At 53.4% G+C, this 20,200-nt stretch overlaps 1 protein-coding gene across 1 annotated transcript in view; it reads left to right on the plus strand.

Moving 5' to 3' along the window:
- Positions 1 to 20,200, plus strand: part of Gyc88E (Guanylyl cyclase at 88E) — a 502,958-nt gene that overhangs the window by 408,241 nt on the left and 74,517 nt on the right. The window contains exons 4-5 of the mRNA XM_069302345.1: positions 3,181 to 3,307; positions 14,328 to 14,482. Coding sequence (XP_069158446.1) covers positions 3,181 to 3,307; positions 14,328 to 14,482 — 282 coding nt within the window. The remainder of the gene's footprint in view (positions 1 to 3,180; positions 3,308 to 14,327; positions 14,483 to 20,200) is intronic.

Below are 20,200 nucleotides of genomic sequence, written 5' to 3' on the forward strand. Positions count from 1 at the left end.
AAATGTAACCAAAACCGTCAAAGAGTGAGGAAAGATGTACACGTTCGTAAGTGCTTGCGTAACAGCTTCGTGAATCTGGCCCCTTGCATTTACACGATTGCTCGGAGCATTAATAATAGACTGACAGGTGTGTTAGGATTCACAGGATATATTTATAAAGGAGAATGTATCTGTCTGTTTGTCCAAAGTTAAAGTCCACACGGTTGGGACTAACCTCACCCAAATTAGCAGAGGGAATGGTCTGGTGTACGGGATGATCATAGGCTGGTCAGGGTTACTAGATTTCAAAAGGGAACCGCGTGCCAGGGACACACACACACCCCCACGACCATTTTATGCCACTGCCCGCCACATACACTGCTAAATATTTCCAAAGCAAACTTAAGAAAACTAATTCTTATAGTAATATGCATCATTATACAATAATCAGGGGGAAAATTAACAGAAATTTCCTGCTGTCAATAATTTGTCCGTACTGGCATAAAATGACAGCTGCCAAGGTTTCTGGAGCCTCGAGCCTTTACCAGGGTAAGGGGCAACTATTCTTGTATTAGTATTTCACACTGCTGAGGTCTCCTCTCATGGGTCAACACCCACACACTAGACAATTATATTTTGTATAAGAGGAACAGACAGATAGACAGAGACCGAGACAAAGGCAAAAAGACACAAGATAGAAACAAATAGACAGGTAGACACCGAGACAGACAGTAGATGGATAGATAGATAGATCGATAGTTGGATGGATAGAAGAATAGCTATATGGATAGAGAGAGAGAGGAAAGGAAATGCCTTTTGAAGGAAAGCCAGATTGATACATTAATACATAGGTGGATAGACACGTGGATGGATGGATAGCTAGATGAGCAAGCAGATGGATCGATAGATGGTTATATATAGTTCGAATGGATTGATAGGCGGATAGATAGACCGGCAGATAAATGGTTAGAGGAATCGACAGATAGACGGCTGGAAAGGCTTTTCATTCCAAAAGTGGAATATATGGTCATAATGCTCGCATAGTGCTGGGATAAGTATTCAGTATTTCATGTATTCCCTGAGCCGCCACTCCCACACCACCTGCCACTCTCCCTCACACACCGCCTGCCACTCTCCCTCACACACCACCTGCCACTCTCCCTCCCACACCACCTGCCACTCTCCCTAACACACCACCTGCCACTCTCCCTCACACACCACCTGCCACTCTCCCTCACACACCACACCTGCTACTCTCCCTCACACACCTACCACTCTCCCTCCAACACCACACCTGCCACTCTCCCTCACACACCTACCACTCTCCCTCACACACCACCTGCCACTCTCCCTCCCACACCACACCTGCCACTCTCCCTCCCACACCACCTGCCACTCTCCCTCCCACACCACCTGCCACTCTCCCTCACACACCACCTGCCAATCTCCCACACCACACCTGCCACTCTCCCTCCCACACCACCTGCCACTCTCCCTCATACACCACACCTGCCACTCTCCCTCCCACACCACCTGCCACTCTCCCTCACACACCACCTGCCACTCTCCCTCCCACACCACACCTGCCACTCTCTCTCCCACACCACCTACCACTCTCCCTCCCACACCACCTGCCACTCTCTCTCCCACACCACCTGCCACTCTCCCTCCCACACCACCTGCCACTCTCCCTCACACACCACCTGCCACTCTCCCTCCCACACCATACCTGCCACTCTCCCTCCCACACCACCTGCCACTCTCTCTCCCACACCACCTACCACTCTCCCTCCCACACCACCTGCCACTCTCCCTCCCACACCACCTGCCACTCTCTCTCCCACACCACCTGCCACTCTCCCTCCCACACCACACATGCCACTCTCCCTCCCACACCACACATGCCACTCTCCCTCCCACACCACCTGCCACTCTCCCTCCCACACCACCTGCCACTCTTCCACACCACACCTGCCACTCTCCCTCACACACCACCTGCCAATCTCCCACACCACACCTGCCACTCTCCCTCCCACACCACACATGCCACTCTCCCTCCCACACCACCTGCCACTCTCCCTCACACACCACACATGCCACTCTCCCTCCCACACCACCTGCCACTCTCCCTCATACACCACACCTGCCACTCTCCCTCCCACACCACACCTGCCACTCTCCCTCACACACCACCTGCCACTCTCCCTCACACACCACCTGCCAATCTCCCACACCACACCTGCCACTCTCTCTCACACACCACCTGCCACTCTCCCTCCCACACCACCTGCCACTCTCCCTCACACACCACCTGCCACTCTCCCTCACACACCACCTGCCACTCTCCCACACCACCTGCCACTCTCCCTCCCACACCACCTGCCACTCTCCCTCCCACACCACCTGCCACTCTCCCACACACACCACCTGCCACTCTCCCACACCACCTGCCACTCTCCCACACCACCTGCCACTCTCCCTCACACACCACCTGCCACTCTCTCTCCCACACCACCTGCCACTCTCCCTCCCACACCACACCTGCCACTCTCCCTCCCACACCACACCTGCCACTCTCCCTCCCACACCACCTGCCACTCTCCCACACCACACATGCCACTCTCTCTCCCACACCACCTGCCACTCTCCCACACCACCTGCCACTCTCCCTCACACACCACCTGCCACTCTCTCTCCCACACCACCTGCCACTCTCCCTCCCACACCACACCTGCCACTCTCCCTCCCACACCACACCTGCCACTCTCCCTCCAACACCACCTGCCACTCTCCCTCACACACCACCTGCCACTCTCCCACACCACCTGCCACTCTCCCTCCCACACCACCTGCCACTCTCCCACACCACCTGCCACTCTCCCTCACACACCACCTGCCACTCTCCCACACCACACCTGCCACTCTCTCTCACACACCACCTGCCACTCTCCCTCCCACACCACCTGCCACTCTCCCTCACACACCACTTGCCACTCTCCCTCACACACCACCTGCCACTCTCCCACACCACCTGCCACTCTCCCTCCCACACCACCTGCCACTCTCCCTCCCACACCACCTGCCACTCTCCCACACCACACCTGCCACTCTCTCTCACACACCACCTGCCACTCTCCCACACCACTCCCTCCCTCCCCCAGCGTAGCACCTCTCAGTAAAGGGTTGGTGGTGCTCCTGCAGGTGCTGGGGGTGACGAAGGAGCAGCTCATGTTCGGCATGGGAGAGTTCTTCGTCGACTTCGTCGGCCAGTACGGGTACGACCGCGTCCTCTCCGTGCTGGGCAGACACGTGCGGGACTTCCTCAACGGTGAGTAAACACGCGAGGGACTCCCTCGAGAGGTGAGTAAACACATGAGGGGCTCCCTCAGAGGTGAGTAAACACGTGAGGGGACTTCCTCAGAGGTGAGTAAACGCATGAAGTGTAGGTAGTTGAACCAGAGGAGTAACCTTTCAGCAGAGACTCAGAGCCCCAGCGCCATGCCCACGCCGCCGGCCACTACACCAACATGCTAAATCCCACTTAGATAAAGTGCGGCACATTTAACTACCACTATGAACTGTGATGTATGGTGAGGTACAGTGTGGCTTAACATTACAGCGGTTACACTTGTATCGGCCCAATTTATATCAGAAAGTTATGATGTTGAGACAATTAGCAATGGAACTAATCATGCCGTGACGTTGTACATGCTTGCCTCAACACGTTATAGGGATTGTTGTTGTTGTTTAAGATTCGCTACTCGGAACAAAAGTTCCAAGTAGCACGGGCTATGGTGAGCCCGAAATGACCGCATAATGGGGAGTTTTTCTTCTCAGAGTCACCCCTTCCAAACACATAAATTATTCAACATTATTATTATTACTCAGGAAATCACATTAATGTGATGTATCGATGTGATGATCAATTGAACCATAAGGGGGGATTCGAACCAGCAACATGGGTACTGCCAAGCGTATGCCTTTATTAAACCAAGGAACCATGATACGCTATAAGTAATCCAGCCTGTCATCTAAACAGAGACCCAAAGTCCATTCCATGCTTCGAACACTTCCGGAACAAGTACTTCACTGACGACTTTTGTTCGAACCACAACGCTGTAAATGCTTCACCCACGTACTACAAATACAAATAATCGCCAACAGAACCTAAACACCTAACCTCACCTAACCTAACCTAACCTAACCTAACCTCACCTAACCAGTGCCTAAATATGAACAATATGGTAATAAAAAATAATATTAATTTATCTTAACTTAAAGAAAATTCCTGTTTTGAATGAACAGAAAGTTAAAATCGATGAATGCATCTTTAGGGTCGACCGCTGGATGGAATGGACTTGGTCAGAGGACGGTACCACACTAGGGTGTAGGCGTGTAATGACTAGACACAAGATTTGGTATCAGTTCGAGGCCTCAAGACCCCCCTAGTGAACTCAGGTGATTCTAAGGTTACATTAGTTACAGCGGGTCGTTGTTCAGTGGTTTAAGGCGAGGACCTGGGACCACCCGTCATGCTGGTTCACACCCTCCCCCCCCTTATTATGCTCCAGTTAATTTATCATTACTATTAGTTAATTTTTATCATTATTATTAGTATTACTATTATTAATACTCACACATTGTGTTTATTACACACCATGCCCATCGCCAGCCATCATGCCCCATCCCCCACTATGCCCATCGCCAGCCATCATGCCCCACTATGTCCATCACCAGCCATCATGCCCCATCCCCCACTATGTCCATCACCAGCCATCATGCCCCATCCCCCACTATGCCCATCACCAGCCATCATGCCCCATCCCCCACTATGCCCATCACCAGCCATCATGCCCCACTATGCCCATCACCAGCCATCATGCCCCATCCCTCACTATGTCCATCACCAGCCATCATGCCCCATCCCCCACTATGTCCATCACCAGCCATCATGCCCCATCCCCCACTATGTCCATCACCAGCCATCATGCCCCACTATGCCCATCGCCAGCCATCATGCCCCATCCCCCACTATGTCCATCACCAGCCATCATGCCCCACTATGCCCATCACCAGCCATCATGCCCCACTATGTCCACCACCAGCCATCATACCCCATCCCCCAATATGTCCATCACCAGCCATCATGCCCCATCCCCCACTATGTCCATCACCAGCCATCATGCCCCATCCCCCACTATGCCCATCACCAGCCATCATGCCCCATCCCCCACTATGTCCATCACCAGCCATCATGCCCCATCCCCCACTATGTCCATCACCAACCATCATGCCCCATCCCCCACTATGTCCATCACCAGCCATCATGCCCCATCCCCCACTATGTCCATCACCAGCCTTCATGCCCCATCCCCCACTATGTCCATCACCAGCCATCATGCCCCACTATGCCCATCGCCAGCCATCATGCCCCATCCCCCACTATGTCCATCACCAGCCATCATGCCCCACTATGTCCATCACCAGCCATCATGCCCCACTATGTCCATCACCAGCCATCATGCCCCATCCCCCACTATGTCCATCACCAGCCATCATGCCCCATCTCCCACTATGTCCATCACCAGCCATCATGCCCCATCCCCCACTATGCCCATCACCAGCCATCATGCCCCATCCCCAACTATGTCCATCACCAGCCATCATGCCCCACTATGCCCATCACCAGCCATCATGCCCCACTATGTCCATCACCAGCCATCATGCTCCACTATGCCCATCACCAGCCATCATGCCCCACTATGCCCATCACCAGCCATCATCCCCCACTATGTCCATCACCAGCCATCATGCCCCATCCCCCACTATGCCCATCACCAGCCATCATGCCCCATCCCCCACTATGTCCATCACCAGCCATCATGCCCCATCCCCCACTATGTCCATCACCAGCCATCATGCCCCATCCCCCACTATGTCCATCACCAGCCATCATGCCCCATCCCCCACTATGTTCATCACCAGCCATCATGCCCCATCCTCCACTATGCCCATCACCAGCCTTCATGCCCCATCCCCCACTATGTCCATCACCAGCCATCATGCCCCATCCCCCACTATGTCCATCACCAGCCATCATGCCCCATCCCCCACTATGTCCATCACCAGCCATCATGCCCCACTATGCCCATCGCCAGCCATCATGCCCCATCCACCACTATGCCCATCGCCAGCCATCATGCCCCATCCCCCACTATGCCCATCACCAGCCATCATGCCCCATCCCCCACTATGTCCATCACCAGCCATCATGCCCCATCCCCCACTATGTCCATCACCAGCCATCATGCCCCATCCCCCACTATGTCCATCACCAGCCATCATGCCCCATCCCCCACTATGCCCATCACCAGCCATCATGCCCCATCCCCCACTATGCCCATCACCAGCCATCATGCCCCACTATGCCCATCACCAGCCATCATGCCCCATCCCTCACTATGTCCATCACCAGCCATCATGCCCCATCCCCCACTATGTCCATCACCAGCCATCATGCCCCATCCCCCACTATGTCCATCACCAGCCATCATGCCCCACTATGCCCATCGCCAGCCATCATGCCCCATCCCCCACTATGTCCATCACCAGCCATCATGCCCCACTATGCCCATCACCAGCCATCATGCCCCACTATGTCCACCACCAGCCATCATACCCCATCCCCCAATATGTCCATCACCAGCCATCATGCCCCATCCCCCACTATGTCCATCACCAGCCATCATGCCCCATCCCCCACTATGCCCATCACCAGCCATCATGCCCCATCCCCCACTATGTCCATCACCAGCCATCATGCCCCATCCCCCACTATGTCCATCACCAACCATCATGCCCCATCCCCCACTATGTCCATCACCAGCCATCATGCCCCATCCCCCACTATGTCCATCACCAGCCTTCATGCCCCATCCCCCACTATGTCCATCACCAGCCATCATGCCCCACTATGCCCATCGCCAGCCATCATGCCCCATCCCCCACTATGTCCATCACCAGCCATCATGCCCCACTATGTCCATCACCAGCCATCATGCCCCACTATGTCCATCACCAGCCATCATGCCCCATCCCCCACTATGTCCATCACCAGCCATCATGCCCCATCTCCCACTATGTCCATCACCAGCCATCATGCCCCATCCCCCACTATGCCCATCACCAGCCATCATGCCCCATCCCCAACTATGTCCATCACCAGCCATCATTCCCCACTATGCCCATCACCAGCCATCATGCCCCACTATGTCCATCACCAGCCATCATGCTCCACTATGCCCATCACCAGCCATCATGCCCCACTATGCCCATCACCAGCCATCATCCCCCACTATGTCCATCACCAGCCATCATGCCCCATCCCCCACTATGCCCATCACCAGCCATCATGCCCCATCCCCCACTATGTCCATCACCAGCCATCATGCCCCATCCCCCACTATGTCCATCACCAGCCATCATGCCCCATCCCCCACTATGTCCATCACCAGCCATCATGCCCCATCCCCCACTATGTTCATCACCAGCCATCATGCCCCATCCTCCACTATGCCCATCACCAGCCTTCATGCCCCATCCCCCACTATGTCCATCACCAGCCATCATGCCCCATCCCCCACTATGTCCATCACCAGCCATCATGCCCCATCCCCCACTATGTCCATCACCAGCCATCATGCCCCACTATGCCCATCGCCAGCCATCATGCCCCATCCACCACTATGCCCATCGCCAGCCATCATGCCCCATCCCCCACTATGCCCATCACCAGCCATCATGCCCCATCCCCCACTATGTCCATCACCAGCCATCATGCCCCATCCCCCACTATGTCCATCACCAGCCATCATGCCCCATCCCCCACTATGTCCATCACCAGCCATCATGCCCCATCCCCCACTATGTCCATCACCAGCCATCATGCCCCACTATGCCCATCGCCAGCCATCATGCCCCATCCCCCACTATGTCCATCACCAGCCATCATGCCCCATCCCCCACTATGTCCATCACCAGCCATCATGCCCCACTATGCCCATCACCAGCCATCATGCCCCACTATGTCCATCACCAGCCATCATGCCCCACTATGTCCATCACCAGCCATCATGCCCCACTATGCCCATCACCAGCCATCATGCCCCATCCCCCACTATGCCCATCACCAGCCATCATGCCCCATCCCCCACTATGTCCATCACCAGCCATCATGCCCCATCCCCCAATATGTCCATCACCAGCCATCATGCCCCTCTATGTTCATCACCAGCCATCATGCCCCATCCCCCACTATGTCCATCACCAGCCATCATGCCCCATCCCCCACTATGTCCATCACCAGCCATCATGCCCCATCCCCCACTATGTCCATCACCAGCCATCATGCCACATCCCCCACTATGTCCATCACCAGCCATCATGCCCCATCCCCCACTATGTCCATCACCAGCCATCATGCCCCATCCCCCACTATGTCCATCACCAGCCATCATGCCCCACTATGTCCATCACCAGCCATCATGCCCCATCCCCAACTATGTCCATCACCAGCCATCATGCCCCATCCCCCACTATGTCCATCACCAGCCATCATGCCCCACTATGCCCATCACCAGCCATCATGCCCCATCCCCCACTATGCCCATCACCAGCCATCATGCCCCATCCCCCACTATGTCCATCACCAGCCATCATGCCCCATCCCCCACTATGTCCATCACCAGCCATCATGCCCCACTATGTTCATCACCAGCCATCATGCCCCATCCCCCACTATGTCCATCACCAGCCATCATGCCCCATCCCCCACTATGTCCATCACCAGCCATCATGCCCCATCCCCCACTATGTCCATCACCAGCCATCATGCCACATCCCCCACTATGTCCATCACCAGCCATCATGCCCCATCCCCCACTATGTCCATCACCAGCCATCATGCCCCATCCCCCACTATGTCCATCACCAGCCATCATGCCCCACTATGCCCATCACCAGCCATCATGCCCCATCCCCCACTATGTCCATCACCAGCCATCATGCCCCATCCCCCACTATGTCCATCACCAGCCATCATGCCCCACTATGCCCATCACCAGCCATCATGCCCCATCCCCCACTATGTCCATCACCAGCCATCATGCCCCATCCCACACTATGTCCATAGCCAGCCATCATGCCCCATCCCCCACTATGTCCATCACCAGCCATCATGCCCCACTATGTCCATCACCAGCCATCATGCCCCATCCCCCAATATGTCCATCACCAGCCATCATGCCCCACTATGCCCATCGCCAGCCATCATGCCCCATCCCCCACTATGTCCATCACCAGCCATCATGCCCCACTATGTCCATCACCAGCCATCATGCCCCATCCCCCACTATGTCCATCACCAGCCATCATGCCCCATCCCCCACTATGTCCATCACCAGCCATCATGCCCCATCCCCCACTATGTCCATCACCAGCCATCATGCCCCATCCCCCACTATGTTCATCACCAGCCATCATGCCCCATCCCCCACTATGCCCATCACCAGCCATCATGCCCCATCCCCCACTATGTCCATCACCAGCCATCATGCCCCATCCCCCACTATGTCCATCACCAGCCATCATGCCCCATCCCCCACTATGTCCATCACCAGCCATCATGCCCCACTATGCCCATCGCCAGCCATCATGCCCCATCCCCCACTATGCCCATCGCCAGCCATCATGCCCCATCCCCCACTATGCCCATCACCAGCCATCATGCCCCATCCCCCACTATGTCCATCACCAGCCATCATGCCCCATCCCCCACTATGTCCGTCACCAGCCATCATGCCCCATCCCCCACTATGTCCTTCACCAGCCATCATGCCCCATCCCCCACTATGTCCATCACCAGCCATCATGCCCCACTATGCCCATCGCCAGCCATCATGCCCCATCCCCCACTATGTCCATCACCAGCCATCATGCCCCACTATGCCCATCGCCAGCCATCATGCCCCATCCCCCACTATGCCCATCACCAGCCATCATGCCCCATCCCCCACTATGTCCATCACCAGCCATCATGCCCCACTATGCCCATCACCAGCCATCATGCCCCACTATGTCCATCACCAGCCATCATGCCCCACTATATCCATCACCAGCCATCATGCCCCACTATGCCCAACACCAGCCATCATGCCCCATCCCCCACTATGCCCATCACCAGCCATCATGCCCCATCCCCCACTATGTCCATCACCAGCCATCATGCCCCATCCCCCACTATGTCCATCACCAGCCATCATGCCCCACTATGTCCATCACCAGCCATCATGCCCCATCCCCCACTATGTCCATCACCAGCCATCATGCCCCATCCCCCACTATGTCCATCACCAGCCATCATGCCCCATCCCCCACTATGTCCATCACCAGCCATCATGCCCCATCCCCCACTATGTCCATCACCAGCCATCATGCCCCATCCCCCACTATGTCCATCACCAGCCATCATGCCCCATCCCCCACTATGTCCATCACCAGCCATCATGCCCCATCCCCCACTATGTCCATCACCAGCCATCATGCCCCATCCCCCACTATGTCCATCACCAGCCATCATGCCCCATCCCCCACTATGTCCATCACCAGCCATCATGCCCCACTATGTCCATCACCAGCCATCATGCCCCATCCCCAACTATGTCCATCACCAGCCATCATGCCCCATCCCCCACTATGCCCATCACCAGCCAACATGCCCCATCCCCCACTATGTCCATCACCAGCCATCATGCCCCATCCCCCACTATGTCCATCACCAGCCATCATGCCCCACTATGCCCATCACCAGCCATAATGCCCCATCCCCCACTATGTCCATCACCAGCCATCATGCCCCATCCCCCACTATGTCCATCACCAGCCATCATGCCCCACTATGCTTATCGCCAGCCATCATGCCCCATCCCCCACTATGTCCATCACCAGCCATCATGCCCCACTATGCCCATCGCCAGCCATCATGCCCCATCCCCCACTATGCCCATCACCAGCCATCATGCCCCATCCCCCACTATGTCCATCACCAGCCATCATGCCCCATCCCCCACTATGCCCATCGCCAGCCATCATGCCCCATCCCCCACTATGTCCATCACCAGCCATCATGCCCCACTATGCCCATCACCAGCCATCATGCCCCATCCCTCACTATGTCCATCGCCAGCCATCATGCCCCATCCCCCACTATGCCCATCACCAGCCATAATGCCCCATCCCCCACTATGTCCATCACCAGCCATCATGCCCCACTATGCCCATCACCAGCCATCATGCCCCATCCCACACTATGTCCATCGCCAGCCATCATGCCCCATCCCCCACTATGTCCATCACCAGCCATCATGCCCCATCCCCCACTATGTCCATCACCAGCCATCATGCCCCACTATGCCCATCGCCAGCCATCATGCCCCATCCCCCACTATGTCCATCACCAGCCATCATGCCCCACTATGTCCATCACTAGCCATCATGCCCCATCCCCCACTATGTCCATCACCAGCCATCATGCCCCATCCCCCACTATGTCCATCACCAGCCATCATGCCCCATCCCCCACTATGTCCATCACCAGCCATCATGCCCCATCCCCCACTATGTCCATCACCAGCCATCATGCCCCACTATGCCCATCGCCAGCCATCATGCCCCATTCCCCACTATGTCCATCACCAGCCATCATGCCCCACAATGTCCATCACCAGCCATCATGCCCCACCCCCCACTATGTCCATCACCAGCCATCATGCCCCATCCCCCACTATGTCCATCACCAGCCATCATGCCCCATCCCCCACTATGTCCATCACCAGCCATCATGCCCCATCCCCCACTATGTCCATCACCAGCCATCATGCCCCATCCCCCACTATGTCCATCACCAGCAATCATGCCCCATCCCCCACTATGTCCATCACCAGCCATCATGCCCCATCCTCCACTATGTCCATCACCAGCCATCATGCCCCATCCCCCACTATGCCCATCACCAGCCATCATGCCCCACTATGTCCATCACCAACCATCATGCCCCATCCCCCACTATGTCCATCACCAGCCATCATGCCCCATCCCCCACTATGCCCATCACCAGCCAACATGCCCCATCCCCCACTCTGCCCATCACCAGCCATCATGCCCCATCCGCCACTATGCCCATCACCAGCCATCATGCTCCATCCCCCACTATGCCCAACACCAGCCATCATGCCCCATCCCCCACTATGCCCATCACCAGCCATCATGCCCCATCCCCCACTATGCCCATCACCAGCCATCATGCCCCACCCCCACTATGCCCATCACCACTCATCATGCCCCACTATGCCCATCATCACCCATCATGCCCCACTAGGCCCATCACCACTCATCATGCCCCACTATGCCCATCACCAAACATCATGCCTCACCCCCACTATGCCCATCACCACTCATCATGCCCCACTAGGCCCATCACCACTCATCATGCCCCACTATGCCCATCACCAAACATCATGCCTCACCCCCACTATGGCCATCACCACTCATCATGCCCCACTATGCCCATCACCAGCCATCATGCCTCACTATGCCTATCACCACCCATCATGCCCCACTATGCCCATCACCAGCCAACATGCCCCACTATGCCCATCACCACCCATCATGCCCCACTATGCCCATCACCAGCCATCATGCCCCACTATGCCCATCACCACCCATCATGCCCCACTATGCCCATCACCAGCCATCATGCCCCACTATGCCCATCACCACCCATCATGCCCCCACTATGCCCATCGCCAGCCATCATGCTCCACCCGCACTATGCCCATCACCAGCCATCTTGCCCCACTAGGCCCATCACCACCCATCATGCCCTATCCCCACTATGCCCATCAAAACCCATCATGCCCCACTATGCCCATCACCAACCAACATGCCCCATCCCCACTTTGCCCATCACCACCCATCATGCCTCACTATGCCCATCACCACCCATCATGCCTCACTATGCTCATCACCACCCATCATGCCCCACTATGCCCATCACCACCCATCATCCCCCACCCCCACTATGCCCATCACCAGCCATCATGCCTCACTATGCCTATCACCAGCCATCATGCCCCACTATGCCCATCACCAGCCATCATGCCCCCACTATGCCCATCACCAGCCATCATGCCCCACTATGCCCATCACCAGCCATCATGCCCCCACTATGCCCATCACCAGCCATCATGCCCCACTATGACCATCACCAGCCATCATGCCCCCACTATGCCCATCACCAGCCATCATGCCCCACTATGCCCATCACCAGCCATCACCCCCTACCCCCACTATGCCCATCACCAGCCATCACCCCCTACCCCCACTATGCCCATTACCAGCCATCATGCCCCACTATGCCCATCATTACCCAACATGCTCCCCACTATGCCCATCACCAGCCATCATGCCCCACTATGCCCATCACCAGCCATTATGCCCCCACTATGCCCATCACCAGCCATCATGCCCCACTATGCCCATCACCAGCCATCATGCCCCCACTATGCCCATCACCAGCCATCATGCCCCACTATGACCATCACCAGCCATCATGCCCCCACTATGCCCATCACCAGCCATCATGCCCCACTATGCCCATCACCAGCCATCACCCCCTACCCGCACTATGCCCATCACCAGCCATCACCCCCCACCCCCACTATGCCCATTACCAGCCATCATGCCCGACTATGCCCATCACCACCCATCATGCCACATTATTCCCATCGCCAGCCATCATGCCCCAATATGCCCATCACCACCCATCATGCCCGATTATGCCCATTACCAGCCATCATGCCCCACTATGTCCATCACCAGCCACCATGCCCCCACTGTGCCCATCACCAGCCATCATGCCCCCCACTATGCCCAACACCAGCCATCATGCCTCACTATGCCCATCATGCCCCACTATGCCCATCAAAACCCATCAAGGCCCACTATGCCCATCACCAGCCATCATGCCCCGCTATGCCCACCAAAACCCAGCATGCCCATCACCAGCCATCATGCCCAACACCAGCCATCATGCCCCACTATGACCATCACGAACCATCATGCCCATCACCAGCCACCATGCCCCACTATGACCATCACCAACCATCATGCCCCACTATGCCCATCACCAGCCACCATGCCCCACTATGACCATCACCAACCATCATGCCCCACTATGCCCATCACCAACCATCATGCCCCCACTATGCCCATCATGCCCCACTCCCCCACAGGTCTGGACAACCTGCACGAGTACCTCAAGTTCTCGTACCCGCGCATGCAGCCGCCCTCCTTCTTCTGTGACGGGGAGACGAGCGCCGGCATGCTGCTTCACTACCGCTCCAAGCGTCGAGACTACGCCCACTATACCATGGGCCAGATCACTCAGGTAACACCACACAGGTGACACCACTCAGGTAACACTACACAGGTAACACCACTCAGGTAACACCACACAGGTGACACCACTCAGGTAACACTACACAGGTAACACTACACAGGTAACACCACTCAGGTAACACCACTCAGGTAACACCACACAGGTAACACCACTCAGGTAACACCACTCAGGTAACACCACTCAGGTAACACCACTCAGGTAACACCACACAGGTAACACCACTCAGGTAACACCACTCAGGTAACACCACACAGGTAACACTACTCAGGTAACACCACAGAGGTAACACAACACAGGTAACACCACACAGGTAACACTACACAGGTAACACTACACCATGGGCCAGATCACTCAGGTAACACCACACAGGTAACACCATAAAGGTAACACTACTCAGGTAACACTACACAGGTAACACCACACAGGTAACACCACACAGGTAACACTACACAGGTAAAACTACACAGGTAACACTACACAGGTAACACCACACAGGTAACACCACACAGGTAACACTACACAGGTAACACTACACAGGTAAAACTACACAGGTAACACCACACAGGTAACACCACACAGGTAACACCACACAGGTAACACTACACAGGTAACACTACACAGGTAAAACTACACAGGTAACACCACACAGGTAACACCACACAGGTAACACTACACAGGTAACACTACACAGGTAAAACTACACAGGTAACACCACACAGGTAACACCACACAGGTAACACCACACAGGTAACACTACACAGGTAACACTACACAGGTAAAACTAAACAGGTAACACTACACAGGTAAAACTACATAGGTAACACTACACAGGTAAAACTACACAGGTAACACCACACAGTATACAACACCTGTACCCCACTACAGTATACAACACCTGTACCCCACTACAGTATACAACACATCTACCCCACTACAGTATACAACACCTGTTCCCCACTACAGTATACAACACGTGTACCCCAATACAGTATACAACACCTGTACCCCACTACAGTATACAACACGTGTACCCCACTACAGTATACAACACGTGTACCCCACTACAGTATACAGCACCTGTACCCCACTACAGTATACAACACCTATACCCCACTACAGTATACAGCACCTGTACCCCACTACAGTATACAACACCTATACCCCACTACAGTATACAACACCTGTACCCCACTACAGTATACAACACCTATACCCCACTACAGTATACAGCACCTGTACCCCACTACAGTATACAACACCTATACCCCACTACAGTATACAGCACCTGTACCCCACTACAGTATACAGCACCTGTACCCCACTACAGTATACAACACCTGTAACCCACTACTGTATACAACACATGTACCCCACTACGGTATACAACACCTGTACCCCGCTACAGTATACAACACCTATACCCCACTACAGTATACAACACATGTACCCCACTACAGTATACAACACCTGTACCCCGCTACAGTATACAACACCTATACCCCATTACAGTATACAACACCTGTAACCCACTACAGTATGCAACACCTGTACCCCACTACAATATACAACACGTGTACCCCACTACAGTATACAACACATGTACCCCACTACAGTATACAACACCTGTAACCCACTACAGTATACAACACATGTACCCCACTACAGTATACAACACTTGTACCCCGCTACAGTATACAACACCTGTACCCCGCTACAGTATACAACACCTGTACCCCGCTACAGTATACAACACCTGTACCCCCACTACAGTATACAACACCTGTACCCCCACTACAGTATACAACACCTGTACCCTGCTACAGTATACAACACCTGTACCCCACTACAGTATACAACACCTGTACCCAACTACAGTATACAACACCTGTACCCCACTACAGTATACAACACATGTACCCCACTACAGTATACAACACCTGTACCCTGCTACAGTATACAACACCTGTACCCCACTACAGTATACAACACCTGTACCCTGCTACAGTATACAACACCTGTACCCTGCTACAGTATACAACACCTGTACCCCGCTACAGTATACAACACCTGTATCCCACTACAGTATTCAACACCTGTACCCCGCTACAGTATACAACACCTGTTCCCAACTACAGTTTACAACAACTGTACTCTACTACAGTATACAACACCTGTATCCCACTACAGTATACAACACATGTACCCCACTACAGTATAGAACACCTGAACCCCGCTACAGTATACAACACCTGTACCCTGCTACAGTATACAACACCTGTACCATGGTCTACAGTATACAACACCTGTACCCTGCTACAGTATACAACACCTGTACCATGGTCTACAATATACAACACCTGTACCCCGCTACAGGAGGAAGACAACAGTGAAGGAACAGGTGATGAAACTTAGGGTGGGCGAGGACAGGTACACAGAGAATGACAAAGAGGTGTGTGAAGAACTCAACAAAAGGTTCCAGGAGGTCTTTACAATAGAACAGGGAGATGTCGCGGCGCTAGAAGAGGTGGCAGCAAACCAGGTGACCTTGGATAGGTTCGAAATTACAAGAGATGAGGTCAAGAAGCACCTATTGGAGCTGGATGTGAGAAAAGCTGTTGGGCCGGATGGAATCTCGCCATGGGTATTGAAAGAGTGTGCAGGAGCACTTTGCCTACCACTCTCCATAGTGTATAGTAGGTCACTGGAAACGGGGGACCTACCAGAAATATGGAAGACTGCTAATGTAGTACCAATATACAAAAAGGGTGACAGACAAGAGGCACTGAACTACAGGCCAGTGTCCTTAACTTGTATACCATGCAAGGTGATGGAGAAGATTGTGAGAAAAAACCTAGTAACACATCTGGAGAGAAGAGACTTCGTGACAACCCATCAACATAGGTTCAGGGAGGGTAAATCTTGCCTTACAGGATTGATAGAATTCTACGATCAGGTGACAAAGATTAAACAAGAAAGAGAAGGGTGGGCGGACTGCAATTTTTTGGACTGTCGGAAAGCCTTTGACACAGTACCCCATAAAAGGTTGATGCATAGTCTAGAGAAACAGGCAGGAGTAACTGGTAGGGCGCTCCAGTGGATAAGGGAGTACCTAAACAATAGGAAGCAGAGAGTTACAGTGAGGGGTGAGACCTCAGACTGGCGTGAAGTCACCAGTGGAGCCCCACAGGGCTCTGTACTTGGACCTATCCTGTTTCTGATATACGTAAATGATCTCCCAGAGGGTATAGACTCATTCCTCTCAATGTTTGCTGACGACGCCAAAATTATGAGAAGGATTAAGACAGAGGAGGACAGCTTGAGGCTTCAAGAAGACCTGGACAAGCTGCAGGAATGGTCGAACAAATGGCTGTTAGAGTTTAATCCAAGCAAATGTAATGTAATGAAGATAGGGGTAGGAAGCAGGAGACCAGATACAAGGTATCACTTGGGAGATGAAATACTTCAAGAGTCCGAGAGAGAGAAAGACCTGGGGGTTGATATCACGCCAGACCTGTCCCCTGATGCTCATATCAAGAGGATAACAGCAGCAGCATATGCCAGGTTGGCTAACATAAAAACGTCCTTTAGAAACTTGTGTAAGGAATCTTTCAGAACATTATATACCACATATGTCAGACCAATCCTGGAGTATGCGGCACCAGCATGGAGTCCATATCTAGTCAAGCATAACACTAAAATGGAAAAGGTTCAAAGGTTTGCCACCAGACTAGTACCCGAGCTGAGAGGTATGAGCTACGAGGGGAGACTACGGGAATTAAACCTCACTTCATTGGAAGACAGAAGAGTTAGGGGGGACATGATCACCACATTCAAGATCCTCAAGGGAATTGACAGGGTTGATAAAGACAGGCTGTTTAACACAAGGGGCACACGCACTAGGGGACACAGGTGGAAACTGAGTGCCCAAATGAGCCACAGAGATATTAGAAAGAACTTTTTTAGTGTCAGAGTGGTTGACAAATGGAATGCATTAGGAAGTGATGTGGTGGAGGCTGACTCCATACACAGTTTCAAGTGTAGATATGATAGAGCCCAATAGGCTCAGGAACCTGTACACCTGTTGATTGACGGTTGAGAGGCGGGACCAAAGAGCCAGAGCTCAACCCCCGCAAGCACAACTAGGTGAGTACAACTAGGTGAGTACAGTATACAACACCTGTACCCCGCTACAGTACACAACACCTGTACCCCGCTACAGTATACAACACCTGTACCCCGTTACAGTATACAACATCTGTACCCCACTACAGCATACAACACCTGTACCCCACAACAGTATACAACACGTGTACCCCACTACAGTATACAACACGTGTACCCCACTACAGTATACAACACGTGTACCCCACTACAGTATACAACACCTATACCCCACTACAGTATACAAAACCTGTACCCCACTACAGTATACAACACATGTACCCCACTACAGTATACAACACCTATACCCCACTACAGTATACAAAACCTGTACCCCACTACAGTATACAACACCTATACCCCACTACAGTATACAACACCTATACCCCACTACAGTATACAACACCTGTAACCCACTACAGTATACAACACATGTACCCCACTACAGTATACAACACCTATACCCCACTACAGTATACAACACCTGTAACCCACTACAGTATACAACACCTGTACCCCACTACAGTATACAACACCTATACCCCACTACAGTATACAACACCTGTAACCCACTACAGTATACAACACATGTACCCCACTACAGTATACAACACGTGTACCCCACTACAGTATACAACACGTGTACCCCACTACAGTATACAACACCTATACCCCACTACAGTATACAACACCTGTAACCCACTACAGTATACAACACCTGTACCCCACTACAGTATACAACACGTGTACCCCACTACAGTATACAGCACCTGTACCCCACTACAGTATACACCTATACCCCACTACAGTATACAACACCTGTACCCCGCTACAGTACAACACCTGTACCCCGCTACAGTATACAACACCTATACCCCACTACAGTATACAACACCTGTAACCCACTACAGTATACAACACCTGTACCCCGCTACAGTATACAACACTTGTACCCCGCTACAGTATACAACACCTGTACCCCGCTACAGTATACATCACCTGTACCCCCACTACAGTATACAACACCTGTACCCCGCTACAGTATACAACACCTGTACCCCCACTACAGTATACAACACCTGTACCCTGCTACAGTATACAACACATGTACCCCGCTACAGTATACAACACCTGTACCCCACTACAGTATACAACACCTGTACCCCACTACAGTATACAACACCTGTACCCCAGTACAGTATACAACACCTGTACCCTGCTACAGTATACAACACCTGTACCCCACTACAGTATACAACACCTGTACCCTGCTACAGTATACAAAACCTGTACCCTGCTACAGAATACAACACCTGTACCCCGCTACAGTATACAACACCTGTATCCCGCTACAGTACATCTGTACCCTGCTACAGTACACCTGTATCCCGCTACAGTATACAACACCTGTATCCCGCTACAGTACATCTGTACCCTGCTACAGTACACCTGTATCCCGCTACAGTACATCTGTACCCTGCTACAGTACACCTGTATCCCACTACAGTACACAACACCTGTACCCTGCTACAGTACACCTGTACC

Source organism: Procambarus clarkii, chromosome 47 (assembly GCF_040958095.1).
Source record: "Procambarus clarkii isolate CNS0578487 chromosome 47, FALCON_Pclarkii_2.0, whole genome shotgun sequence".
NCBI lineage: Eukaryota > Metazoa > Arthropoda > Malacostraca > Decapoda > Cambaridae > Procambarus > Procambarus clarkii.